Source organism: Pezoporus occidentalis, unplaced genomic scaffold (genome assembly GCF_034315485.1).
Source record: "Pezoporus occidentalis ecotype Australia unplaced genomic scaffold, CSIRO_AGI_Poc_V1 ctg285, whole genome shotgun sequence".
Lineage (NCBI taxonomy): Eukaryota > Metazoa > Chordata > Aves > Psittaciformes > Psittacidae > Pezoporus > Pezoporus occidentalis.
In genome coordinates this window covers 471,423-498,151 of record NW_026914774.1, presented here as the reverse complement: position 1 = coordinate 498,151, position 26,729 = coordinate 471,423, and the positions used below count along the sequence as shown (strand labels likewise).

The 26,729-nt window shown below is 47.9% G+C and overlaps 2 protein-coding genes across 10 annotated transcripts; one reads left to right on the top strand and one right to left on the bottom strand.

The window, feature by feature from the left end:
- Positions 1 to 3,882: 3,882 nt before the first annotated feature.
- COPS7B (COP9 signalosome subunit 7B) lies at positions 3,883 to 22,627 on the top strand. Of its 9 annotated transcripts, XR_009966166.1 has the most exons (9): positions 3,884 to 3,973; positions 6,028 to 6,203; positions 7,412 to 7,487; positions 9,001 to 9,089; positions 9,687 to 9,889; positions 11,156 to 11,261; positions 17,493 to 17,615; positions 18,330 to 18,433; positions 19,269 to 22,627. XR_009966166.1 is itself a non-coding variant. In XM_062625989.1 (7 exons), the coding sequence occupies exons 2-7, from the start codon at positions 6,042 to 6,044 to the stop codon at positions 18,372 to 18,374; spliced, it is 681 nt and encodes a 226-aa protein (XP_062481973.1). In that variant the 5' UTR covers positions 3,883 to 3,973; positions 6,028 to 6,041; the 3' UTR covers positions 18,375 to 22,627. The 9 variants fall into 9 exon arrangements, 3 of the variants coding, with proteins under 3 accessions (XP_062481973.1, XP_062481972.1, XP_062481971.1); XR_009966164.1 differs by lacking the exon at positions 17,493 to 17,615 and having other exon boundaries at positions 3,883 to 3,973; positions 21,201 to 22,627; XR_009966162.1 differs by lacking the exon at positions 17,493 to 17,615 and having other exon boundaries at positions 3,883 to 3,973.
- NPPC (natriuretic peptide C) lies at positions 21,745 to 26,385 on the bottom strand. The gene is made up of 3 exons (XM_062625990.1): positions 26,121 to 26,385; positions 24,459 to 24,750; positions 21,745 to 23,076 (listed from the first exon to the last, which is right to left on the bottom strand). The coding sequence occupies exons 1-2, from the start codon at positions 26,211 to 26,213 to the stop codon at positions 24,472 to 24,474; spliced, it is 372 nt and encodes a 123-aa protein (XP_062481974.1). The 5' UTR covers positions 26,214 to 26,385; the 3' UTR covers positions 21,745 to 23,076; positions 24,459 to 24,471.
- Between the last annotated feature and the right edge of the window lie 344 nt (positions 26,386 to 26,729).

Genomic DNA, 26,729 nt, shown 5'->3' with positions numbered 1-26,729 from the left:
GATACATGTGATTCATGCTTGGTTCCACACCATCAGTCTGAAAGTGTATGAACAGATCATTCTGAATCTGGGCAGAGTGCCAGGGATACACTATGCTAATATATATATATATACCTTTTATTAAGAGCCTTTCCTGGGTTTTAGATAGGCTGTGTAATTGCATGCTATCCAAGGAAGAGTGACTAAAGAAGACTGATGGGAGAAAAGGCAAGCAAGAAAAAAAGCCAATCTGAAAAAGGCAGAAACAAATGGCTGTGTGTGGGAGAAGAGCCTGCCAGGTGGAAGTGTGACGTGCTGGTTCACAATAGACATAAGAAACTCAATCCTGCCTCTGTTCAGGCTCCTCAGAGAGGAAAGAGCCAGAGATCAAATGGATCTCATAGCAGGGAACTCCTGCAGCATTGAAGGGCTTCTCTAGCACAGGGATAGGAGCGTTTCCAGAATTTAGAATTGGGACCTTTGTATTTTTCTGTCCAAATTTCAGAATTCCCAAATTCACCCTAGTGTGCAGGGAAGCACAGGTCTCTCATTTCTTAACTTATGAAAAATCACAAAAGAGCTTATAGCTGAAGCATAAAATTCTTGTGACTACTCCTGGCACAAGAAGCAGTGGAAAGTGTGACACCATAACTTGGAAAGTGACCAAAACCCTGAGATCTCCTCTCAAAATTCCTTTGGCTGCATTAACACAAATGACACCCTGGAGAACATTGTCTTTCCAAAGTACTTGCAAGAAAGTTGCTGCAAGCCTCACTATCCCTTGGAGGCACTTGGTACTGAAAACTTCACCTTTGCATTCACATCTCTGGCAGGTGTGACTGAGAAGTGAAAGTGAGGAGATGCCTCCAGCCTGCTTTCTGCCTCCCTAGAAGCTATTCTCTTAAGGTTTAAATAAGAGAGCTAGTGTTTCTGCAGATCAGCATAACTGGGAGATGGTTTCATAAGCCTCAGCTTCATCCCACCCCATGCTTGATGAGAGGTGTTGTACAACTGTCTATTTGCAACCACAAAGACACAGATATCTCTCCTTGCCTGGCCAAGGTGCAAGATGAGAGTACAGTGAGCAGCTTAGTCTCTGGACCCTGGGAAGTGTGGACAGCTTGGCAGATTCTTCAGCAGGGCCTCAGTGCTCCCATCACTCCACACTCTGGAGATGCATGCTGGCAGCTGCAGGGGTCACAAGCCTGGAAGGTGAGGATAAATGGATGAAGCATGGTGAAAGCACACACAGATGAAGAATGAAACTGCATCCAGGACCACATTAGCATTTACACTGCCTAGCTTACCCCTGGAGCCACTGGCCATTCAGTCATATTCAGACGCTTCTGCTCTAACATAGCCATGGTGCCAATAGTTGATTTTATTTTGCTTCAAGTTACTGGGAAGTAAAATGATTACAGACACTTTAGGGACCAAATCCTAATCCTGGTGGCTAAATCTAGCCTAGTGTATGATTTCTGAATATAATGCATATTATGTGGGTTATTGGTAAGGTCCTGTGTTGTCTTAATGTACCTCTTTTCCCAAGAGTTTTTTATTTATACTGGCTTACTTATGAAAGATAAGGAAAAAGATAAAAACAAGAAGTACCCACTTTCACTGTCTGCTCTCCCTTTGGTGAGGCCATGTTCTAATTTTCTCTCCAGTGACATATCAGAATTGGGACTTTGGGAGAGGAAGAACCGACTCCAGAATTGCATCCTGAGGCACCAGGAGGTGCACGCCTACACGGGGTGAAGCTGGTGCCGCTGGTCCAGCATGCAGGAGGCAGGCATGGGCACGATGAGGTGCTGGAGGCACAGGATGCCGAGGAGCCTGAAGAACCTGAAGATGCTGAACTCAGAGAGATAGAAGCTGCAGGACAGAGGGGTGTCACTCTCTGCTGTTAATCACACCTTTCTGGACTCTGCCCCTTGCAGGTGACTTTGCAGCCTCATGCCTTGGCTTCTGACTGAGAAACCACGTTCTCAAAGTCTCTCTCTGGGGTTCCACAACCCCAGTGTTTGCAGAGATTATTTTGGATTTTTGTTCCTTTTCTCAGGCAATGCAGGAAAATAAGATGGCTGCTGACTAAAGGGGACCTGGACTGCAGAGTTACAAGGGGAAGAGTTGGGGCAAGTCAAGAGATAATGCTGATGTTAAAAGATAAAACAGATTTAACATCTTTCTGCACACAGAAAGCTGTATGGGTGAAGCAAGAGTTTGCAATAGCTGTTTAAAAGCGGATGAGCCAGCTAGGCATCCACATATTTAATAAAAAGAAAAGAAAAAAAAAAAGAAGAAAAGAAAAAAAAAAAAGAAAAAAAAAAAGGAGAGAAATTTATCCCAAAAGCTGAGCTTAGCTGATGCTATCCTCCAAAGTCCATGTCAGCCAGCCAGCCTGGCTGTCAGCAGCTGGGAGGTGTTGGGACAGCCTGACTACAAGACCCTGTTGGCAGACCTGCACAGGGCTAACAACTGATTTCTACCTGCAGACTCCAACAGGAGGCTGCAAAAATGACTCACAAAGTCCAGTGACAAGTCTTGAGATAAGACCATGCACTGCTTTCCCAAGGCAACAATTCCATCATGTCTGTGGAGTGACACAACCCATGGTGGAGGGCCTGTTGAGGATGTGATTAAAGAGATAATTCTCCCTTCCTGTGCAGATGAGATCTAAGCATGGCTTAAGTAAATTACTGAATGGCTTGTTGTAGTCCTGGCTAAATTCCCTTCTGCAACAGGGCCTGTTTCCTACATCCAATTTGCTTTGAAGCCCAGAGCATCACAACAGCAACCCAACGCCTACTTCTCTGTGCTTGTCTGACACCCCTTGTCTGTAAGACAGAACCCCTGGGTCTGGATGTGGATGGCTCTGAGGCACAAGCTAAGCCCTGTCAGTTTTCCTGATAAGTTTCTGATGGTTCATTCCCTGAAAGCTCCCCACTCCTGACTCTGCTGGTCCATAGTTTGATCTTCAAGGAGCAGCTGATTGAAAGCCAGAAGCACTTTGCTCTCAGCTAAAAGCATTTTTAGCAGAAGCACACTTTATTCACAGCATGGCAGAGATGTGTGTGCAGGCCTCGAGGAGGGCAGCAACCCCAAAAGCCTTCTGGTTTCCACCCGTGCTGTTCTACCCCACTGAGTATCTTTTGTCTCCTGATCTCTGCTCTGGAGAGGATCTCAACCCCTCCAGCTCCATCCCTGCATCTCCCTAACACAGACTGAGCTCTGCCCTTTGGCTTGGCATTTGTATGGGCCATTTTCCGATGGAGTTTAAAATCATTTCTGGCACCTTGTGATCTTTTACCCCATCTCTTGGTATTTTTTCCATTCACACCCCAGGAAGGCTGGCCCAAGCAGCTTCCATCGTCCTGCCCTGCACAACCGTTCAGTCCAACAACAGCTTCAGCCTCTCGGGCATTGCCCAGTTCTTGCCATGAAGAGGAAGATTTAATCCTCTCTTGAAAGCTGTTCGTACTCAAGGTCTCAGAAGAGGAATGGGACCTGTAGATGTGAAAGAGACCCGCGCTGCCAAGCTGCCAGAACAAAGAACATGCTATAGTGTGGACGTAACAGTGGTGGTCCTTCACACAGGTTATTTCGAGGTTCAAAAGCCCCGCGATGCTGCCACAGCACCTCAAGTCCCCAAAAGAGAGGCAGAAACTTCGCTTCCTTGTCGTGAAACGGCTGCTGGGGACTCGGTGGAGCCGGCGTTGGCTGGGGAGGCGGCGGCACTCCTGTCCCCCCCTCCCACACCGCCGTCCCCGGCTTCGGGGTCCCGCCGCCCTCACCAGTGGTTGCGGGACCCGGGGCCGGGCCGGGCTGCGCCGATGGGGTCTCGGAGGCGTCCCGAGGCCGGAACGTTCCTCGCGCGGCCCAGCGTTCCGGGGGAAGAAGCGGCGCACGGGACACCGGCGCCGCCATCATGGCGGCCTGAGGCGCGGCGGGCACGGCGGTGGGAGTCGCAGGGCGGGAGGCCGTGAGCGGAGAGGTAACGCTGGGTGAGGGAGGAGCTTCCCGCTCGCCCGTCGGCGCACCGACCCCTTCTCTTCCCAGCTCCGCAGCCGCGTCTCGGCATTGCCGGGCGAGCGGCGCCCCGAACCCTGAGAAACGAGCAGGCACCGGGGTGGCGGTGAGGGGCGAGGGGGCCCCGCGGCGGGATCCCGGGTAAATCACCCTCTCCGCTCGGTGGGGCACGACTCCTGGCCCCGTGGTGGGTGGGTCTGGGGAGCGGCCTCCGTGCCCTGCTGCCTGCCGCGGGGTCTGCGTTCCGCCTCATAACGGGGAAACCCCTTGGAAAGGCTGCAGCAAGGCGTGGCTAGAGGGAGAAGTCCGGCTGGTCACCGTGCATGGGTTATTGTAGCCCTTGGGCAAGCTCCGTTGAAGTACGTTCCATTGGTATTTCAGTCACTTCGCAGGGTAGGTCGGCTGTGGAAAGAGCAGAGAGATGCTCCCGGCGTCACGCTGGTGCAGACAGGTTGCAATAGCAACGTGGGTGTCTGAACGTTAATTTGGAAAGGGGCAAAGAATTGGTATGCCTTTTCTAGCAGGGCATGGATAAAGCTAGTCAGGCTTTTTGTAACCTCATACATCAGCATGTGCTTCGATTACTTGGAGGGAGGACAATAGCTTAGGAACTGTGAAATCTGGATCTCATTCCCAGCTCAGTCAGTTCATCCACTCTCCTGAGAAAATTGTCCACTGTGTCTGTTCCTTCTCTGTGAGCAGGGAGAATAGTACTGGTGTACCCTCAGATGCATTAGGAAGCCACATTGGGTGTTACTGTATTGCAGGGATTTCTCAGTCAAAACTGATGTGCTCTTCCGTCAGGCTGCACGTATGCCTCTGATGAAAAGAATCCTAAAGAGACTTTACACTGAGCGCTGAGAAATCTTTGTGTGGAGAGTACAGAAGATTGCCTGCCTAGGTTGAGACTGTTTGTACCTGCAGGTGTAATGGAATGGAGCAAAGGATATTTTTAGAAGTTGACTGATAAAGGAAGCTGGCTGTGTTGTCTTAATTTGTTAGGCATGGTGAAATGGTGCAAACAGCTGTGTGACTGTACAACCCCCACAAGGGCAGATGTGGTCCCAGTGGCCACACAGAACAAGATGGGTTCTCTGGTGCTTCTTTTATTTCCACAGAGTAAAGGTTACATGCTATACTGGATAATTATCTGAAGCACACATAACACAAAAAAGCCCTTATCTGTTCTTTGGTGCCTGAATAACATGCCTGGGAAGTTTTTTCTTAGTTGTTTGTAAGCAAACAACTTATTTTGTTGAACTTGTTAATAAAGAGTGTTTCATGTTTCAAAAGCAACATGTTGGTGCTGGGAAGCAACGGTGCACAGCAGAAAAGTCGGGCAGTGGCTGAAGACAAAGACCTCTCTTTATGGGGACTTTAAATAGAGCCTTTGTAGAAAGCGTATTTTTATCACTTAAGCTTTCCTGGTAACACAAAACACTTCAGCTGTACAGTGTAGACTGGTAAGCTACTTACAGGCCACAGATCTTTTTGCCTTTTAGACTTAGAAAGCCATAGGAATTGTGTGTGTACTCATATTTTATTCATAGCCAGTTTCAAAGGAAAAGGTGTATGGTTGTACAAGGTGGATTCATTCTGCACAGAGAATTAAATTAGTTGCTGTTTTGAAGCTGTGAATTAAGAAGGAGGATGTCGTATCTGGCCTCTAATGGACGTGATAGTAAACATCTTTGCAGCTGGCATTATTTGGCAGCATCAGTAGAAGCAAAAGACTGAAAACAGCATGGAATTTAAATTCCTTTCCCACTAGCAGGAGTAAATCCTTTTAGGGAACTGACCAGACAGTCTGCAGAAATTTTGCTCAGATATTGTATGAATCATTTTTGCTCCCCAGATAAATCATCAGTTGAACCTGATAGGTTCCTGACCTGGCCTCTGAATGCTGAAGAAAAACTTGGCTATGCTGACACGAAAACGTTACACATCTTCTGATCCATGATCAGACAGAATTCAGCAGAGAAGTGAGGATGTGTTAATGCTGTGTTCCTTTATTGGCAGATTGAAAACCTAGAATGGCAGGAGAACAGAAGCCGTCCTGCAATCTTCTAGAGCAGTTTATTTTACTAGCGAAAGGTACAAGTGGCTCAGCTCTGACTGCTCTTATAAATCAAGTGCTGGAAGCTCCTGGGGTTTATGTCTTCGGAGAACTATTGGAGTTAACGAATGTGCAAGAGGTAAGAGATAAACATCTATCCTAATGCCCCTTCTGCACTCCTAGTGCAGATCCCCAGAAGTTTGCACAGACAGCCTTTGCATGAAATTTCTGTGCCAGTAAGGCCCTGGTATGACTTACCTTGGTTCTGCGATGTTTGCATCTGAGAGATAGTGATTTTTTTTCCTGGATATATTAGATCTTAAAAAAATAACTATATAAAGCTTTGCTACTTTAATGCCATTGCTAATACAGCAAACACCAGGTAGTAGCACAGTAACAATTTTAAGGCACCTACCCAGCCAAAACAAAAATCCCCTTTCTACTCCTTCATTGTCCTGGAAATGACTTCAGTGCTCTCCAGAAGTCCTTGTGAACAGATGTTTAGTGTATCAGGCCTGGGTGGTAACCAAATCCAAGCCATTTCAAACCAAGGTGGAAAGAAAGCTACAGAGTTTTTACTGGGAATTCCTTGCCAGCACCCTCCTCTACTATAATGAGGGAATCTAGGTTGAGTATCTCTGCAGCTGGGGTAATGTGGTGTACAGCAAGTTTGGCTTTCCAAACAGGCTCTTGGATATGCTGAAAAATGCTTCTATGGTTATTCAGCATCAAATCGCAAGTACGTTTTTTTTTTTCCTGGATCCATTTGCAGCAAATGGATCTCAATAGCAGTCACTGCTTGGTGCTGCAGTTATTCCAGTGATATGTTTGCATGCGAGAGGAGTGCTATTACTTTCAAATGCACTCAAAATGCTTAAGCTTGCTTTGCTTTGAAGTTTTTGTGGCTCTGCAGGCAAGCTGTCTTAGCTTTCCCAGTAATAAATGCTTAACCAACTGACACCATTGCTTGCTTGCTTGTTACATGATGAGAAGACCTGGCCCTGTAGGTTGTCAGCTGAAATTAAGAGTCACCTTTTTCATTTTACCTCCTAAGGTGCTGTCCTGGGTTGAGGACAGGTGCTACACAAAGCAGTTGGCAGTCCAAACTGTAGTTAAGTTCTGGTGCATAGAAATGACTCGATCATCTTGACTCTAAAACTGCTGAACTTTGCTGCTGCTCATGAGGCCTTAGAAAAGGCCAGCTGTTTAAGCTCATGACATAATTGCTTTTCTGTTTACTGATTGTTCTTTGTAGACTTAAAACATTCCCTGGTGAAAATACCTGTGAAAGGTTGTGTTGGCTGTTAACACGTTACATGGAATTTATTTTGTTTTCTTACCATCCAGCTTGCTGAAGGGTCTAATGCTGCTTATTTCCAGTTGCTGAACCTGTTCGCGTACGGAACATACCCAGACTATGTAGGTAAGAAACTGCTGCCTGTTTGCAGAGTGTGAGACTAGGTTGTCCTTTGCTTTCTGTGGTACGTGGCGTAGTGTGGCTGGGTGAAAGTGTCTAAGAACAGAATTTGCTTGCAAGGAGAATTGTTCATAGAGGGTCTTTGGATCATGTGTGCTTTTCAGTTGCTAAAATGTGAAGGAAAGGCTAGAGACTACGGCGTTTTACTGGCTTGGATGGGACTGCAGCACTAGATTGAATTGGCCTGTAGCAGTATTCATTGTTCACAGGCCACTTACCTCTGTGGAGTGCAATTTTAGACATCTGTTTTGAAATTTAGATGACACCAGTTACAGAAGCTGCAGAAAACTTAAGCAAAATTGTTCTGCATTATTCATAAAAACCTATATGGCTTGTGGGATAACCTTTTATTTTGTGACAGCATTGCTAAACAAATGAAGAATTTCTTAGCTAGACTACAAATAGAAATAATGACTTTTATATGGCTTCAGAAGGACTATGTGTGAATCATCTTAGTATTTGTTGAGATGTGCTTTTATCTCTGGTGTTTATGCTTCTGTTCTGCTGCAATTTAATACTTCATTTGTGGGTAGCAGCCTTATCCAGACCATTACAGATTGTGACAAATAATTCTGTCATGGTGCTGCTTGTCACTGTGGTAGATGAGATCCCTAGTTCCAGGAAGGAGAAGTGGCATCTGTAAGTACAAGGACTGGAAATTCCAGTGGCTGTGGAGCAACACGAGCCTTATGAGTTCTGTGACTGATTAGAGGATTGTTTGCTGTGTGTGGACCTTGTGTCCCAGCATGGGACAGCACAGTTTGTTCCTTTTCTAATGAAGAAAGAGAAAGGGGGAAAAGTGGTCAAAATGAAGAGCATTGAATGAGGTGGGATGGGAGGGAGAAATTGAGTAGTCCTGAAACACTAATTTCCATTAAAGTGGATATTTTAAAGAGTTTCTTTGCTTTGGAAAGCTGCCAGTTTCCCTTCTGTTTTTAAATATTCATGAAGCATATGGCTATAATACAATGACAGTAAGGCCATCTAGATTAACAATTTCTCCTCTCTTCCTCAGCCTGGTACTTTACACTTTCAACCCTAAATTCTTCAGTTTTTCAGAGAAATAAAACCAGCTGTATTTACAACCAGATCAGCAAAGGGGGAAGATTTTATTCTGTCAGCTTATTTATGAAACAAAAATTACTTGGTGGTAGAAACAGAGCATTGACCAACTGTTTTGACAGAACAGTGCTTGTGTAGATGTGAATTACACTCTGATTCCAAAACCAGAATTACTAAAGAAGCAGAGAAGAATGGAATTGCAAAATTGTTTTTTTAACTTTTCCTTCTCCTTGAGTGTGCTAATCTGTCAGCATCAGCTCTCTCTGCTCATCAGCACCCACAGTAGCTGGAAGAGTTTAGCTTTTCAGGGTTTAGTGTAACCATCCTGAAGTTCTGCAGCCTTGACTATATAATCCTTGAAGCCAGGTCCTGAATCTCATCTTTTTAACATTAACAGCAAACAAAGATAACCTACCTGAATTAACAGTGACTCAGAAAAACAAGCTGAAACACTTGACGATTGTAAGCCTGGCATCCAGAATGAAGGTAAAGTACACTGTTTATGATAAAGAGGTGGTTTTGGTTTTGAAAATTACATTGATTCTTTAATATTGAAGTTGTATTGGACTTCATGAGTACACACAAAAAAATCCTGCAACTAGGAAAGTATCTGTAATGTGTAGTATTCTCTTGTGGTGCCTTTGGGACATGGATTTAGTGGATTTCCATGGATGAGATGTGGGGGTATCAGAACTTCCACACAAACTGGTCAGGTAGGGCTGGGAAACTTTGTATGGCTTCTTTAACAGCTGCAGTTGAAGAAACAGCAAACAGTGTTGCAAGGAATACTAAGTCTTGAGATTCTTAAAAACACTGACTTTTACTCTAGAGAAAACAAAGCAGCACTCTTAAAATCATCTACTTCTCATTTTTTCCTCCAGAATGTGTTATGCCAGAGCTTCAGAAATTACCAAAGTTGAGTCAGAATATCGTGTAGCAGGTATTTGCTCTGCCCCAATCAGTCAATGATGTACTTGCAGGTTAAAGTGTAGGATACAATAAACATTTGGGTCTTGACCTGACACTTAACTGTTCATTATGGCTCTAGGGCTGTTAACTTATTCTTGGACTTGCTGTTTTTAGTGCATTCCCTATTCTGTATTGCTGAAGGATCTGGATATGAAAAATCTGAGGGAGTTGGAAGATCTGATTATTGAAGCGGTTTATACAGATATTATCCAGGGGAAGCTGGATCAGCGAAACCAGGTGCTAGAGGTGGACTTTTGTATCGGCAGAGACATTCAGAAGAAGGACATCAGTAACATTGTCAAAACACTCCAGGAATGGTGAGGCAGCCTCTCCACCTTCCTTGTTCTTGTACATAGCTTGTCTTGTTTTTTAATTGCCTCAAAGTTTCAAGTGCTGGCTCAATTTCACCATGTTCCATTAATCAGGACTTTTATGCTGTAAATAGGCAACATTGGAGGAGGAGTCTATAGGGCAAGTTTTCCAGGATCCCATCTAGGATTCAATTTGTCTTATGTATCAAGCCAGAGTATACTAGGTCTTCAGATTCTGCTCTTAGCAGAGCTTTTACATGGCAGAACCCTAGCTAGGAGTCAGGCCTTTTCAAACAGACATGCCAAACTGGACTCATGGTCTTGTAAGTGGGAGCTACTCCCCTTTCTGCTGTTATACTCGGTAACAAAAACAGAACAGTCCATTACTTTTCAGCATTTTCACTGTGATGAGAACTGTGTGGGCAAGTTGTAGAGAATCACAGCTCTTTCGAGGGGATGCCTCTTCAAGTTTGAAGTTTCACATGCTTTTGTTTGCCTTCTTTTTGTTTCTGCAAATGCAGGCTACATGCAACCATACTGAGACTGTGGTACTATCTTTTTGTACCTTTGCCAGGAAGCTGCTTCTCTTCTTTTTGTAGGATTCCCTTCCCACCCAGAAAAATTCCCCCGTAGACTGTGGAGCCTGTGGCAGGTTCTGAGCTGGCTGGGAATTCCTTCCTAGTTGCTATGGTAATGAGTGCATGAAAAGTAATTAAACTTCTGGGCAAATATGTTGTCCTGAGGTTGGGGCAGGTTTTTTGCTTTTCTACTTCAACTCCCTCAATCCCTACATGGCAGGAGGGCTCTGGCAGCTTCCAGGCCCTTGCAGCATTGTTTGGAAGGTAACAGTGAACCCACTGCCAATTTGCTTTCTGTCCTCTCCAGTTACAAGTTGTGTTGAATGCTTGCCTTTTGAACACTTAATAGGCAAGGGGGTTATCTTAATATGACTTTTTTCTTTAATTTAAAAATTTTACTTCTGAAAAATGTTTTGCATCCCCATTTAAGCCATAATTCTGACTGAAAAGGAAGTTGAAAGTGCATTGAACCTGCACTTTTTGATGGTAAGAGTAACATGGACTCTGAAGAATACTGTGAAATACATTGAATAAGCAGTAAAGCTTTCTCTTGCCAGCTTTTATACCCCCTCTTTAAGCAGGGGTATCAATTCAATAATCTCCTAAACTTCTAGGCAAGCATGATTTTTCAGATTGCCCAATTGAGCTGCTCCAAAGAGAACTCATAAACACTGATATTGTTTGTATCTTGCAGGTGTGATGGTTGTGAAGCGGTTCTTTTAGGAATTGAGCAGCAAGTACTTAGAGCCAACCAATACAAAGAGAACCATCACCGAACTCAACAGCAGGTAGAGATCGAGGTGGGTATAGAGTCACTTCAGACTGCTCTATGCTTTTGATGAATGTTTGTTTACTGAAGACAATAATCTGATAACACCTGGTTAATGTTCATGGCATCTCTGAAATAGGCTAGCAATCATGCAAATCAGATATGCTGGTTTGGGGTAGAGAGAAAACACGTCTGCTTCCATGTCCTGGTAACAACACAAATACCAAATTTGCCCACTTTTAGCAGGTTGGAACTTTTCTTTTAAAATTATTATAAGTTTAGGCTAGGTGACTGCACTAGCTATGGTTTCCTGAATTGCTTTATTAGGAAAAGTGTGCTTTTAACAGAGCTTTGATGCAATTCTGTTCCTTTTGTACAAGGCAGGAAGGAAGGAAGGAAAAACAGTTGTTTTAAACCTGAAAGTGTAATAAAAATCTCTCGAGTCTCACTGCTTTTGCAAAAATGTCCTCAGCACCTTGCTTTGGGGGATCAGGTTGAGCCCTCAGACAGGGCTCTTTGGCACACTCTTCAGCAATGTGACCCAGGAGCTCTTTGCCTCTGTTCCATGCGCAACTAGGCGGTAGATGGCAGCACGGGCACGCGATTTTAGTCACTGCTGATGTGTATTTACTTGTGAGAACAAATCTTGGCTAATACAGCTGTAAAGGTGAAAATGGTCCTCCCGAGACACTTTCTCAGGCTTTATTTCTTGGAGAGTTGTATCCCTGCGGGTTTACATTTGCCTTCTGAAGCAGTGTGTTTGGCGGCTTGATTGGCATCCATAGTGCATTTGGGTTGGCAGATGCCTTTGACCTGGAGCTGGCCAGCTGACTCCCAACTTGTTTTGGCCCATGGTTTTTTTTTAAGCATTGCTCGTTGTACTTCTGGTGAGCCCTACAGGGCTCCAGGGGACAGAATGTGGGGCCTGGTCCTGGATCTCTTCTTTTCAGCCAGAGTAACAGAAGCACTACTGCTGCTTCCCACTAGACCATTTCCTGTTCCTGCTTCTAGCAAATATCTGTAGCTCACACAACCAGCTGGGCCAGATGGCATTTTCCCTTTTCAAGTGCTGTTCTATGTGTAAGTTTGGTTTTTTTTTTCACAGTTTCCTTTGTCCTTCCTGTTTCTGGTGTGGTGAATGGCAGCCTTCTACACCAAGGCAGTAGCAGGTTGCTCTGCCAGCCAGAAAGCTGGTACAATATTGTGCTGTTGTCTCTTAGGAAAAAAAAAAAAAAAGTAACCTCTAGTTATTCTGTATTGGACCCAGACTGGAAATATTAACAGCTCTGGCTGTGAGGATGAAACATTACCTTTAATAAACTCAAGTGCAGAGCGTATTTCTGGTGGGAGAGTTTATTTTATAAACTTCAGTCTGTACTCCAAGGATTTTTCAGTATGCTTATGAACAGAGTTTCTGCTGCCAGGGGAGGAAGAAGCAGGTGCTGATTCATTGTCTCTTCTTGGCCAGGTCACAAACATAAAGAAAACATTAAAAGCTACAGCCTCGTCGTCGGCACAGGAGATGGAACAGCAGCTGGTAGAGCGAGAGTGCCCTCCACACACAGAACAAAGGCAGCCCACAAAGAAGATATCCAAAGTCAAAGGGCTGGTTTCCAGCCGTCACTAGAACATACCATCTAAGTGTCATTCAGCTAGGAATGACAACAGGAGGAGCAAACAAGGGCCTGCGTCTCCTTTTTCAGTGGGTTCTGGGCCAGTCCTTTCCAGGCTGGCAAATAAAAGCTCTGCTTGAAACAGCTTCTAGTTAGCAGCACCTGGCTAAGTTACCCTGTACAGCCCCTATTAATTTTCAGGGTGTCCCTCTTCTGGTCCTGTAAAGAGGGACTTCTAAAGAAAGGGACTAACCAAAGGGGGGCAGGACAGAAGAAAAAAAAAGTCTGTGGACAGTTTTGCTCCCTCCCAGCCAGTTTCATTGCTGCTTAACCTTGAGGAAGCTGCTGTACTAAATCAGGTCTTGGGAGAACTTCTGTAGGAAGTGTCTGAATCCCAGGGTTGAAGTGTGGCTGCCAAAGCCAGGCTGGGAGCAAGGAAGCCATCAACACAGATTTTTTTGTTCCCAGAGGGAGCTCAGAAAGGTTTCTAGGCCAGGAATTGCTTTACATGGAAGTCTTCAGCTTTTTTGCTACCCCTGTCTGTTTTAAACTAGGGTGAAAGTCACACTACCTCACTCTGTGAAGATGAGATCTAGTGCTGGGCTGTTTACTTAACTGTCTGTTTACTGCCCTTACTAAGCCCTTTAATCTCTCACAGATTTATAGCACTGTTCTGCATCTCTGAGGCATCAATACAAGAAGCAGGAAGCAGGATGCTCTTTCAAGACTTCCTTATTGCAGGTGGTTAGGCGCATACTAGAAACTGTTTCTTCTGAATGTGATGTGACCTCCCAGAGCTGCTTGTGAGTTGTTTCCCCCACTGATACCTTCAGAGGGTAATGCATTTGCTCTTCTTGGATGCTAGCGACAGTGGTCTGCATGGGAGAAGAGCCTGTTTAGCATTGTGCCAGGCTGGTGGCCTAGGACCCACTGGCAGGGGTCGCAGCAGCTGAAGCAATGGACTTGACTAGTTTTTCTGAATTTTGAACTCTTTCAGGTTGTATTTTCCTCCCTTTTTTTTTTGTACATTGTTGTGATTTTAAAGCATTTCAGCTTTTGTTTTGTGTTTTTTGTTACAGACTAACTTCAGGTGATTTGCACCTAGTTTGGCAAGGTGTGGGGTTTTTTTAAGGGTGAGGGTGGGGTTGGCATTGAAACAGCAATTCACAAAAAAGCACATTTTAGAAAAAAATTAAAAATGCTGATTTAATGTCAGAGTCTGGAGTTTTGGCTTTGAGGCTGCTTTAGGCTTGTAATCCAACAGCACTTGTTCACTTGAGCATTTACTTGATGTTACATTATCAGAAGGTCTGACTAATGTCCCTGATGAATCTTGGAGTCAGGGAAGTGCTCTTCCCATTTTGTCAGTAGTTCATCTTTGTCCAAATTTGTGCAGAAGGATCTGTAGCAAAGCCAGTAGCTGAGCCCAGAGTCCTGAGCCTAAACACCTTTAATTCCTGATTGTGGATGGTTTATATCTGTGCTCTGTCTTAGGCCAGTTGATACCTTCCTCTGGGTCTGGCAGAGGACTGCTTTGCAGTTTGGCCCCTGCATTTTACTGCATTCCATGCTGTAAAGAGAAGGGCTTCCTGTGAGTGGGCAGGGGAGCCTTTTAAGCAGAGGACTGTGACAGTGCTCCAGTCCTGCAGTCAGCTTTCACCTGCACTTGCTTGTGCCTTCTTGTTGCTACCAGACTTCTTTGCTGTCTGTGTGTTTTCAGTCCTCAGTCACAGGATCTGTTGTACACTTGGGAAAGTAAATTCCTCTCCTTTTCCTCTCCTGCAGTGCAGGCACACTAGCTTTTAATCTTGAGAGGTGGACCTAAATACCTCCTATCCAGCATCCTCTGGGTCAAGTTGCTTTGTTTCTGATTCTTTGCCAGCTCTCTCTCCCCTAGAAGTGTTAGTCAGAAATTTGCCAGGGAAGAATGTTAAGTGAGTAAGGCCAGAGCAAGAAGCTTTCCCCTATATTTTCAGGGAACTGTTTCCCAAGCAGTGGCAGTACTAATTTCTGTACTAGCTTCTTGCAGTGTTTAGCTGACAGCTACTCAGGAGGTGTAGGTGGACCTTGAGACTTTGTGTACCCAAGTCTAATAGATCTGTGTGATGGAGATGGACTGAGTCTGTTTCTGGCTTCCTGTGTGGACAGCTGCAGTGTACTGGTCATCCAGTTCCTCTCTGGGTTTGAATAGTGAGGAGAGGTTCTGTAGTCCTCACTAGCTGTTCTCTTGCCTTCCCATTTTTAATATCAGTGCTGCAGAGAGGCAGGAGTAATACAAATGCCTTTGGAAATCACATCAGCTCCTCGGCAAGCCACAGTCTGCTGAGGAGATAGATGTGAATTTGGCATCCTTAGTGTTTATTCCCTGCCAGTTACAGGAGCCACGTTAGTTTGCTGAAGCTTCTTTAGTGTGTTGGAAGTTTTCAAGTTTGTACGGTTTTGCTGTTCTCAAAGCCTGGCTGGAGGTGAAGAACTTATTTATGCTTCAGTACACACTGCCTTTGATCAGCAAAGAAGCAAGAGAGAAAATAGCACTTCGAATAAAGAGCTGTCCCATGTTTGATGGCAATAGAGGACAGAGAATTGAATGAGGTATTGGAGAGAACTGAGCTGTTTGCATGTTTGGCTTTCCTGGTGTGCCAACAACGCGCTTGGTGCTGCAAAAGGAGTGGGGGTGTCTTTGCAATGAGCCCAGTCTGAGATGAGTCATTAACAAATGACATGCAGAGAGTACCTGGGGGAGGCAAACAGCACTGCAGCAGCTGGTTAATGAATCTGGCTTGAATGAAACAGAAGCTATTCCAGGAATCAAGCAGAAGGCATAGTTGTTAACAGAGAAGGATGCAGGAGGTGCTGTGCTGTTTGAAAAGGACAGCAGATAAAAGACTGCATTGCCCCCGTGACTTACAGGAAGTGCAGCAACTCAGAGCAGGGTTGTGTGAACTGGGTGCTGGTGAGGGCTGAATTGCAGACAGTTTTGAGTGGGGAGTGCCTAGGGAGCTTAATTGTGCTGTAGGACAAGAGGGAGGTGGAAGCAGAGGTAGATTTAATGCAAACTCCCATGTATTGCATGTGTCTGCTGGAGGCAACAACACAGCTTGTCTGTGCGCTGCTGGACACTGCTCCCTGATGTGGGGAGAGCATCTTGCCCTACTTTGTTTTACGGCAGCAGTGGGCCGCTCCAGCTGCAGCTCACTTCAATATTGGAGCAGGACAAAGCTTGAGCTATTGAACTTCTGTTTGCCTGCTCCACCCAGAGGGAGACAAAGTAGAAGGAGCTGCCTTCCCTCTGCTCTTCAGGGCTTTATTGTCTAGCTTCATGTTCTGCAGCTCCACTTGTACTAGTGCTTGTTTAATATGGAACTGAGCACTGAGCTGGAAAATGGAAGAGAGGATCTCAGCTGATTGCAGTGCTGGTAGACTGCCCTAGCCCTAAAAGCTGTGCCTCATGCTAACAAATGTCTCTGGCATTCCTGCTGTGACTCAGTTGATACCAGCTAACATCAGGCAATTCTGGAACACGATAAAGCAATGCTGATGTCAGTCTTTTTACAGAAAATAATAAAAAAGTTTTGGCTCCAAATCTATCCTTTACTTCCCTCCTCACCTTGTTTAATAAGAGGAATGTTAGCTTAGTCTTCCATTGAGAGCAGGAGGGAAAATCAGTGATGCTGATGTTCAGACTGGAGACGCATCCCGCAGTCAGCCTTGTGTAGTCTTCTGAAAATCCCATGGGTGCTTGTGGAGCTGCACGCAGGCTTGCAGCCCCTCTCCATGGCTCACATACAGGAGTAGGACCTGCAGAGCTGCTGTCCAAAGTGAGGCTGGGGAAGGGGAACCTTTTGTTCCCATAGAAGAGAGTGGTGGTAAGAGATGGCTGTTTTCCCACCAGCCCTGCAAAGTGAATTTTGCTGAACAGCGTTCTGTTGCTGGAGGAATGGAAAATTACACAAAACCCAGTGAGTGGTTTTGGTTTTAGTGTTCCGCTTATCCTGTGCGGGGGAAACGCATTGGTCCGTGTGCATAAAAAGGGAGCTGGGCTTACTCATTGCAGTGAAGGCAGAAGGGAGAGTGCCATGAATTTTGATAGCTGTATTGAAATGTAACAAATTGCATGGGTAAAACACACTTTTCCTAAACTTTGTCTGTACAGATTTATGTGAGTGCATCTAAGCTGTTTAGAGAGGCCTTTCATTTTGAGAACCATGTAAAGCTCATCTTCAGTCAGAGTGCAACAGTCAAAGCTGATGCATTTGTAGGTATGTTGGTGCTGCTGTTTGTTACTTCAGTGTCTGAGCCTGGTGCAGGCTTTGCAATGGAGAGAAACAAGGTTGCTGTTCATTCTGAGTAATGGGGAAGGGAGAAATGAAAGAATCTGCCCCACAGGTACCAGCTAGCCAGACCTCTGGCACCTAATCCCATACAGAGTTTTCTCCTGTGGTACCCACTGCCCCAAGTCCTGTATAGCAGTGATCTAATGAAAAGGACCTAAAACCCAAATCTGTCTATTTTATTTTTTGTGTAATCTGAGAGAAACCCAGATGCTTTGAGATAAGTAAAGTTTAGAGTGATCTCAGTTAGTACTTGTAACCTTAACCTTGTATTTTTTTAATGGAATTTTAATCTGACAGTCTGACTGAATTTCTCAGCAGAGTTTTTAGAAATAGGTCATTGTTTCACTCTGCTCCATGGTGAAGGTCGGTGTCTCTCAGGGACTGCTGACATTTTGCTGATATTTCATCAAGTTTGGCCCTACTGCAGAGGTACCAGAGGTAAGTGATTGAAGCTAGAGAGGTGTATAGTAAGGAGAATGCTTATTTACCCTCTAGGCTGAGCTGCACCCTGCTTCCTAGTGGCTCTGTGGTGGTACTTCCATCTTGTGAGATGCCCTGATATATTTGCTACAGGTTGCGAATTGCATGAGTGGGATAGCTGTGACCATGGCTTTTTCTTGTCAAGAAGGAAAGATGTCCCTGCTCTAGTGAATGAATATACACACTGGAGATTCCAGACAGGAATGGGATGCCACAAGGTCATTTAACAGTCCTGAAATGTGTATTTCCCCACAGAGTGCAAAAGGCTCTGTGCAAGCAGTCCTTGCTTGGTGTAATTTTAGTAAAAGATAGGACACCTTTCCACAGGTCCGGGCCTCCTAAAGAGGCTCTGTGTTGTTAGGCATTTCTTTTAATGGTCGTGCACACATGATACCTCTGTTTCCAGAAGAGCTGATGGGGGTGGTAAGTGAAGCTGTGCTTCATCAGGGATAAGCCTTTTTGTGAGTATTTTGAGCTTGGCTGGCTGTAGGGCTGCAGCTTCATGGGTATGAAGTTTGGAAGTGATGCTGTCTTTCCCTCCAGACTCTTTCAGAAGATGCTGTTTTATCTCAGCCCTAATGTTTCAGTCACTGTCTTATGATTAGCAGTCCTAGGGCTGATTTGCGCTGATACAATAAGTAACATCTTGGTGTTTCATTGTCACCTTCACAGCTGTTAGAGAGCACCAGTTCCTACAGGATCAGCTGCCAGCTGTGATGCTATACCTTTTACATCACGACTGAGATGACACCTCTCCTTGCTGGCAGACAAGCCAGGTGGGTAGGCATTACTCCTCAGAGCTGTTCTTCACTTAAGGAGGTGCAGACTATTGCCTGGGTTAGCATAATGGAAATTTAAGGACAAGGGCAGTGTTGTAAATAAGGGGCAAAGCAGAGAGCTGTGTCCTATCCCAGCTCTCCTACAGCTGCAGAAAGCAACCTTGAGCACATTAGCTCCTCCGCAGATGCGTTTCCCAGGACAACCTCTCACTTGTGTGCTGACTTTGTGGCAGAGGTTTATAGAGTGCTTTGCTCTCCTGGTGGGGCAGAGGTTCATTGTTGATGGAATTGAAGATGTGTGTGTATGAGAGGGGGGGTTCTCAAAGCTTCTAAGCTTTAAGAAGTCATCTTCCTCCTAGTTAACATACCCTTCTTTTCCCCTGATGAAGCTAAAGTGGTCCACCATGGGACTATCAGCTTGCAGTATTATGGGTAATATGCCAGGTTAATTATGCAGGGGGCAGGAAAAATAGCCTGTGTCTTTCAACAATATCAAAGGGATGCTACTTAATGATTTTCCTATTAGCTCTTTTCCCAGCCTGCCAGAGTCACTGCAGAAGTGTCATTTACAAAAGCAGTTTGCAACTCATTACCCTGGATTTTCACTGTAGTTCTGCTCCAGAGAGCATGGGCTTTTGCTATGTGCCCCAGCCTAATGAATTGCCTGGTTTGGTTAGTGCTGCCATCCCTTCTGACAAGGGTGGTTGCTGACTGACAGGAGTGGGCCCGAGTTCAATTCCCTTCTTGTTTTTGACTTGTGCTTGTGTCAAGCACAGGCTCCCTCTGGAAGCTGCCTTGTGATTCCTTCTCTTTGTTTTTCTACATTCTGCAGGAAGCAGCCTATGCTTGGAGAAGTCCTAGAGCAAGTGACAGGGGCATGTGTGCCCTTTCCAGCTGGAAAATTCCACTGCTGTCCTGCTCTGAGCTTTTCTTCATTGGTTTGGGATTTGCTGTCACCTGAGCTGGGCTTTGCAACCCTTCAGCAATAAATACCTTGGAAAAGTTGCACTAATGGTACCAAGGAAACACATGCAGTGTGGGCTGGGGGAAGAGAACTGATTTCCCACACGTTTGAGGGCCTCTGTGTCCCTGTTGTGGGAGCTCTAAGGTCTGTTCCTGCTTGTTTGGGCTTTGCATGGCACTTGTTAGAACAGTGCTAGTAGAGAAAGCTCTTAGCCTGTTTAACTAGAGAGCAGTGTGCTTTTTTCAGGCTGGAGGTCTATGGCTCATCTAGTGCTAGGAATAGCTCCTGGAAAGGGGAAACTGGGGCTGTCCCTGGGTCATGTCACAGGTACTCCCACTTTGAAGCTGAATGTGGCTACTGCTTATTCAGGTGGTAGTGCAGGAAATGTGTAGGTCCCATGGGTGTTAGTTTGACCTGAGTGTGAACAGAGGAGCCTGGGACTCTTGCCACCATTGCTTCCAGGTGCATGTAAACACCTCTGCTAAATGCAGAGCTTGCTGTGGAGATGTCACATGCCAGCCCCCTGAGGTTGCAGCTTGCATCCAGGACTGCTCTTCCTGTTCAGTTATGCTGTCTCTGGGCTGGGATGTGGCAAGGGAGTTTTCCAGTGCTAGCCCTGCATCCTTTTACTGGATGTCATGAGAGTTTGACCTAGCTGGCCCACAAGGGAGGCAGTGATGTGAGATCAGTTTGTTTCTGCTGCATGTGATGCCTTCTCCCCTCTTAATTATATTCTTGTGGCCCCTATTTCCTGCTGGCCTTGTTTCCTACTGAGCTCCTGTCTGGAGACCCAATTGTGACCTTATCAGATGCTTGCTGTGCTCTAAGGAGCTGTTTCTGTTTCCCGTTCTGGCCTATCTTCTAAACTGAGGAAGGTGCTTGTCAGTGCTCTGAAAACTGACCAGTGTTCTCAGTGTCACTCTGCCTGTCAAACACACCAGTCTGGCTGTGCCATATGGGTGCTACAATTGAATGGATCCAAAAGTTTTCCCAAGTGCTCTTTCACCAGAGCGCTGCCTTCTCTCTTGCACATCAGCCCACACCCTTGTGTGGGCACGGTGTTCCTGTCCTACAGGTGGGAAACCAGCATGCTGAGTGAGGGTGACTTACGCTGCTCAGAGTGGAAGCAGCGAAGTGAGGAGCCAAACTGTTACCCCCTCCCTCTGCACAGAGAACTCTCACTCTGATCACTCTCCTGCCAAACTAGTGTCCTTTTGCAGTGCAGCTTTGTCCTTTTCCTTGGGCTTGCTCTTTTCCAGGAAGCCCAGTTGATGGAAGGATTCTGCTGTGGGATTATGCTGCAGAGGAGTAACAGCGATCCAGACTGTATGTGACCCCAGGCTGCGATCGCTGGGATATCCCCTAGCCTGATCTCAAGTTGTGCCTCACTTAGGAAGTCAGATTTTGTGGATTGAATTCCTGAGTCTTGTTCTGTTGAGGAGAGGCCTTCTGTCACCAGGCAGATGGTTTCATTCCAGCTCTGGCTTTGCAGCAGACACGGAACTGGAAGGCGGATTGGCCTCCCCCTTGTTCCCAGCCTGGTACCTGTTGTGGTCACTCCTCTGGCTCCATGCTCAAGAACCAGGACCCTGAGGGGGACCTGCAGTAACACCACTGTTCAGACCTGGTGTGCAAGGTCTGCACAGTATGTGAATACTTATTGTCCTGTAGGTTTGCAGGGTAACAGTAGACAGCCCTTCTGATGGGCATCTGTTCATGAGCTCCTGTTACAGCCCCTTCCCTTAGAAGATAGGTGGAGCAAGTAGGGGGACCTTCACAAGTGTTGTATTTGCCTTGCAGAGCCTCGACAGAGGGTTGTCATTACCTACCAGCATCTCTGGAAGGCTCTAGCTGACTCTCAGGCAGGGCACTGAGCTGCCAGCTGCCTTTCCTGCCTCCCTCCTTCCTGGGGCCTTGATTTTGTTCCCCATAGGCAACATCATAGGCTTCTGCTCCCCATCCAGCTGGACTCTGGGCACCAGAGGTGGGTACCTGTTTCTGACAGACACTTTTCTTGCACGAGGCTAGAAACGTCATGTGTGTGCATCTAACCTGATGATTGAGCTGTCGGGTGTCTGGATCAATCCTCTTGTTCTCTAAACCTAATGTTCTCTAATAGTTGGGGAGAGTCTGGCTGGAGGTTTCTATGGTTTCCTGGTGGTTGCTAAGGGAAAGGATCTCTCTGCCTTTAGGTCTTGGTGACTTTCTTTTTGCCCTGTCCTAGGCGCTGGAGCCCAGCAGAACATAACGCTCGTTGTTTCACAGCCCATTACAATGGTCAGGGTGCAATTTGGGACTCCTGTCACGGCTGAGCTGGGCACCTGCCACTCTTTTATTTTTAATCTCTATGGCCTCTTTGAAGAATGAGACCAAAGAGCCTTCATGCAGGAGTTTGTGCTTTTGCTGTGCTCCCAACCCCCTCGCTTGCTGTTTCCTTTAGAGCTCTGAGTAATTTTTACAATTTATTTCATGCACTTTACGTAGCAAGAAGCTGTAGCAACAGCTGGGTCCGTGAATCCTTACCAGGCAGTCCTCAGTGTATTTTGGTCTATGTATTGTCCCAGGCACAGTTAAATAAATTTGTGTGGGCAGAAGGGACTTTATGAAGGTTTGGTGAGTGGGAATATCAACAAGATACTTAGCGAGCTGCTGGATTCTAGAATAACAGTGCCTTGGGCATAAAGCTCTATTCCCACTAGCACAACTGGGGGCCAGATCCAACATGGTCTCTGTTGTTGTCAGCAGGGGCTGCATCTCCATGCGGTGCCCAGTCATAAAGCGATGGTTACAAGATGAAATTTGGACCCAAACCTGCAGACTGGAAGTGGTTAAAACATGTCTAGGCCAAACGCTGCTCTTGTCACACTGCTGAAAATCCGGTTCCAGGCTGTTGAACATGGTGGGCTTATTTCCAGGGGTGCCATTCAGGATGTGGGCACAGATGAGCTGCCTGAGGCCATGTGCTCTTGCAGGGAGCTTGGCTGGGTTTTCAGAGGCTGATGGCTGTGCAGCGCCAGGCAGGATTCGGTCCATCAGAGCATCACAGGATTGGGCGCAAGTTTACTTTTGCATATGGAATCAAAGCTTAAAATATCAGCTGGCCTTCCTCTCACTCCTGACTTACCTAAAACATCTGAACAATTTCTTTTTTAACTCAGTTGAAATCAATCAATCTGACATTTAAATTGTACGTGAATTTGATAAATAAAGACAGGTTACAAAATGCCTCATGGAATGATTTTTTTTTTTAAGTTTTTCAACTACTTTTAGGACAAAAAAATGTTACAATGCTTGACTTTTCATTTAGTTACATAAATAATTTCTTATAAATATCTCTTTATAAACAATATATAAATAGCTTTACAACATAAATACATTTATGCATGACATGAATTTACAAACAGCAACGTTATACAGCTGGCTTCATCAGTCTCTTGGAAAAGCGCTGTCCCTTGTCTTGGTGAGTGTTTGTATATATAATATATATAAGATAGAGAGCACTTTTTAAAAAAATAACAAAACCAAAACAGCTGGTGCCATGACTCCTCGTACCAAAAAGAAAAACACAGACACATCTTTTGTCCATTCCGGGGGGGTCTCTGCTCTTCTAGGTGCTGCCTGGGGGATGGTTGTGCCTGGCCACGATAGGAGAAAATGGACTTACGAATTCAAAGCCCTGTGAAGAATGAGAACGAAGTGCCTGTTAGTTACTTGCCATACAACACCCCTTACCTGACCCAAGCTGAAACCCCTGGGACAATAATCCTGCCATGGGATGGAGGGTACTGAAGTCAGCAGAAGCCCCCTCTTTTTGCTCATGCTAAAGCAAGGAAGCAGCTCACCCTTTGCTTTCTGATTGGTATTTAGGAGAGAGGCCAAGGGGAGCATGCTGCTCTTCCTAGCCCCACCTGGGTCTAGCAGAAATCTTTTTTTCTCCTGATGAGAACTTAACAGGAAAGGATGGCTGTGAGCTGGCCGCACAGCATGTGTGCTTCTGGGCGATTCCTTGGGAGTACTGAAAAGCCACTACTCAAGGGACCAGAGGAGCAGCACCCATCCCTCCAGGCAGGACTATGGACCAGTGCTAGTGTCCTGTGGGCACTGTTGGGCCTGGCTCTTCCCATTGTCATGAGAGCAGCAGGATGCCTGAATCTGGTCCCCTCCATGCCTGATTATATTAGTGTGGGGCCAAGGCAGGTCCCTGTGAGCGGGGCAGAGCAGTGTCATGGGACAAAGAGTGAGTGGCCGGGACTGCAATGGGCAAGTGCTTCCCCAGGTGTGAGTCCATCTGCATGTGACCTGTTGGCAGGGACACGGCCAGATTGGTGCCTCACTTCCCTCCAGCACCCCTGGGGACAGTTGGCAAGGAAAAGGCTGCCATGTTTCCCCCAGAATCATCGGGGGGGGGACACGACACACGCTTCTCTTGCCCATTGATTCTCTGAGCACAGCAGCTGCAGAGTGCTGTGAGAACAACTTCTTCCAGCTTCCTGTAACTTGCTCAGCTGCAAGGTCTGACTTAAGAAAGCGCTATCTTTGGTTTTCACCACAACTAGGAGGCACTTGGGGAACTTGTGCATTGCTTTTCCTTCAATTTAAAGGACTGCAGTATAGCTGAGACAGGTGCCTAATTCTCCCATTACAGGCACTTTAGGAGGTACCCAGTCCTCCTAACATGTCCATAGGTCACCTCTGTGTGTGTGTCAAGCATAGGGGAACACACTGCATCCTTTCCGGAGCCTACGGGTCTAGCTCCCACATGTGCTCATCTACCCTGAGCTGCTGCGGCAGAGGTGGGTCAAGGCTGGGGTCTCTGCTCTTCCCACAGAGGCAGCCGGGCAGCGGGAGGGTTGTTAAGAGAGGGGAAGTGCAACTAAGGCCAACTGTGGGCTCCTCCTCTTTACCCACCCGCAGCTCCGGGGTGTGCAGGTGTCTCACCGCTCTTAACTCCCCGCAGTCCCGCCCGCCCGCATCTCGCGTACGGGGAAGGGAGCCCAGCGCATGCCCCCCAGCGCCCCGCGGCCGCCCGGTGCCGGAGCGAGCCCGCCGCGCACTCACCGCCAGGGGTCCCTCAGCAGCCGAGGCCGCTCATGGCGCCGATGCGGTCCAGCTTGAGGCCGAAACAGCCCTTGCCCAGGCCCTTCTTGTGCAGGCCCTTGTGCCGGCGGCCCGGCGGGTCCTGCAGCAGCCGCGCCCAGCCCGCCCGCGGCCGAGCCTCGCCCCGCGCCTCCCGCGCCTCCCGTGGGCCCGAGCCGCCGCCGCCACCGCGCTCCTTGTCCCGCTCCTTGTCCCGCTCCGCCGCCGCCGCCTCGGCCGGACCCGCTGCCGCCGCCGCCGAGCCGCGGGAGGCCTGGGGGGGGGGGGGGGGGGTAGAGGGTCAGCGAGCTCCCGCCTTTCTGCGAGCCCCGCCGCCCCGCTCGGGACAGCTCCCCCCCCTCCCCGCATCAGTTGGGGACCCAACAACCTTGCCCAGGGCATTCTCCCCGCTCCCCAAGTCCGCGCTCCCTGCCCTGGGGTCACAGCATCCCCCGATCCCACACCATAGCGGTGTCTTCCCGACCCCCCGACGCTGCCCTGATCACTGCATACACCCCTGGCTGAGGTCACCACGTCCCCCCAGAAGGGCTGGTGCTGCTGCACCCCGCAGCTGTGCTGCTGTCACTGCACACCCCCAGCTCCCCAGTAACCTGAAGGGGCCTGGAAGCTAGCAGGGGAAGCAAGGACCCCGCAGTGGGGGGTATATGTGACCCAGTGCGGTCACTGCGACCCCTGCTAGCTTTCAGGTCCCTTCAGATTACTGGGGGGTGTGTTCCTGCCCCCATCCCAGCTCCGGGGGAGTGACACTACTCCTCACAGCCCTCCCAGCACCCCTGCCTTGCAGAGTATCCCCTGCATTGATGCTGCACCCTCCCATACTTAACACTCTCTGAGTACCCCCACTCCTCCAGTTCCGACCCACAATCACGGGGGGAACACCCCCTTTCTTACTGCCCCCTCCCAGTTCCCAAGCCCTCCCTCTTCTCTCTTCCTGCATGGGGCTGCTGCTCATCAAGCACTGGGGTTCCTCACTGACTCCCCCATACCACCTCTCTCTGCAGCTTGTACCCAGTTCCTTACAGGGACACAGCCAGTCCTGTCCTACCACTGTCCTGAGGCACCCCTCCCTTCGTGTCACCGTCTTTGTGCCCAGCCCACCCAGTGTTGGCAGCCTCCGGTGCATCCCCCCTCCTCAGCATCGCAGTCCCCAGCTCCCCGGGACACCCCCATTTGGGGCACCCCTTCCCTGCGGGCTGCACCCACCTGTCCCATTTGGGGAGGGCTCTGGCTTCGCACTCTGCCCACCCTGCACCTGCTGTCCATTCTGCTCCCCTGTGGGTCTGATCCCCTTCCCCAGTGCCTGGCACCAAGGGGGTCCCAGGGTGAGTGACACTGGGGACGGGACTGCAACCCTCCCCGGCCCTGATCCCGCAAGATCTGGGGCACACACAGGGCATCACCCTCCAGCCCCTGGTTTGGAGCTGACGTCTCCGGGACACGCGCACTTGGGACAAGCTGGAGAAGCTGGAGCTTCCCTACCAGTCAAAAAGCTTAAATGGTGAAGGAGGACCCCGCTTTGCACTGACAGCAGCCCCAAAGTCACCCCACATGTCCCCCTGTGCCATTAGCACCCTCAGCGGGACGGGGAGAAGAGGGAGCGCCGGGCTGCTCCTCCGGCCGTACCTTCTGTGGGAGCTGAGACGCCGGCTTCGCCTCCAGCCTGACGGAGAGCAGAGCGAGTAAAAGTCCACCAGCCAGCAAGGGTGAGATCTGCATCCTGCGAGGCCGAGCGAGAGGGGGCCGGGGGAGGGGAGGAGGGCAGCTGCGAGCCAAGGGGAGCCCCCGGGAGAGGCCGGGACCGACGGGAGTCAAAGTTCAGAGCGGAGCCCCGAGGTCCCTCCTGCCGCCTGCGAAGTGCCGAGCTAGTGAACTTGGGCTTTCTGCTTCATTCATTTTATAACCCAACCTGCTTGGTGATGTCATCTAAACAACCAGGTCCAACCCGGCCTCCCACTCCACAATAGCAGGAATTTAAAGGGGGGGTGGGGGGTGGGTGTCCCCTGTCCCCTGGCAGGAATAAATGACACATCAGCTGAAGGCAACTGGCTCAGGGAGTTGGAGAGCAGAAAGGGGAAGTGGGGGACATTTGGTGTCACACCCCCCCCCACCCCTGGACCCCCCTGCAAGCTTTCTGTTCACCCCTTGCCTGGCTGTCCCCAGCCCTTCAACTCCCCCCCACTTCCCTGGTGACCCCCTGCGGAAGAACACGGGCCAGCCTGGGGCAGCTGTCAC

What these genes read in the sequence shown, in the direction of transcription:
- COPS7B (XM_062625987.1), top strand. Translation starts at nt 6,042, where the DNA reads ATGGCAGGAGAACAGAAGCCGTCCTGCAATCTTCTAGAGCAGTTTATT. An exon ending in GCCTGGCATCCAGAATGAAG is followed by an intron (nt 9,090 to 9,686) that starts GTAAAGTACACT and finishes TGCTGTTTTTAG; the next exon opens with TGCATTCCCTATTCTGTATT. An exon ending in GTCAAAACACTCCAGGAATG is followed by an intron (nt 9,890 to 11,155) that starts GTGAGGCAGCCT and finishes TGTATCTTGCAG; the next exon opens with GTGTGATGGTTGTGAAGCGG.
- NPPC (XM_062625990.1), bottom strand. Translation starts at nt 26,213, where the DNA reads ATGCAGATCTCACCCTTGCTGGCTGGTGGACTTTTACTCGCTCTGCTC. An exon ending in CGTCTCAGCTCCCACAGAAG is followed by an intron (nt 24,751 to 26,120) that starts GTACGGCCGGAG and finishes CCCCCCCCCCAG; the next exon opens with GCCTCCCGCGGCTCGGCGGC.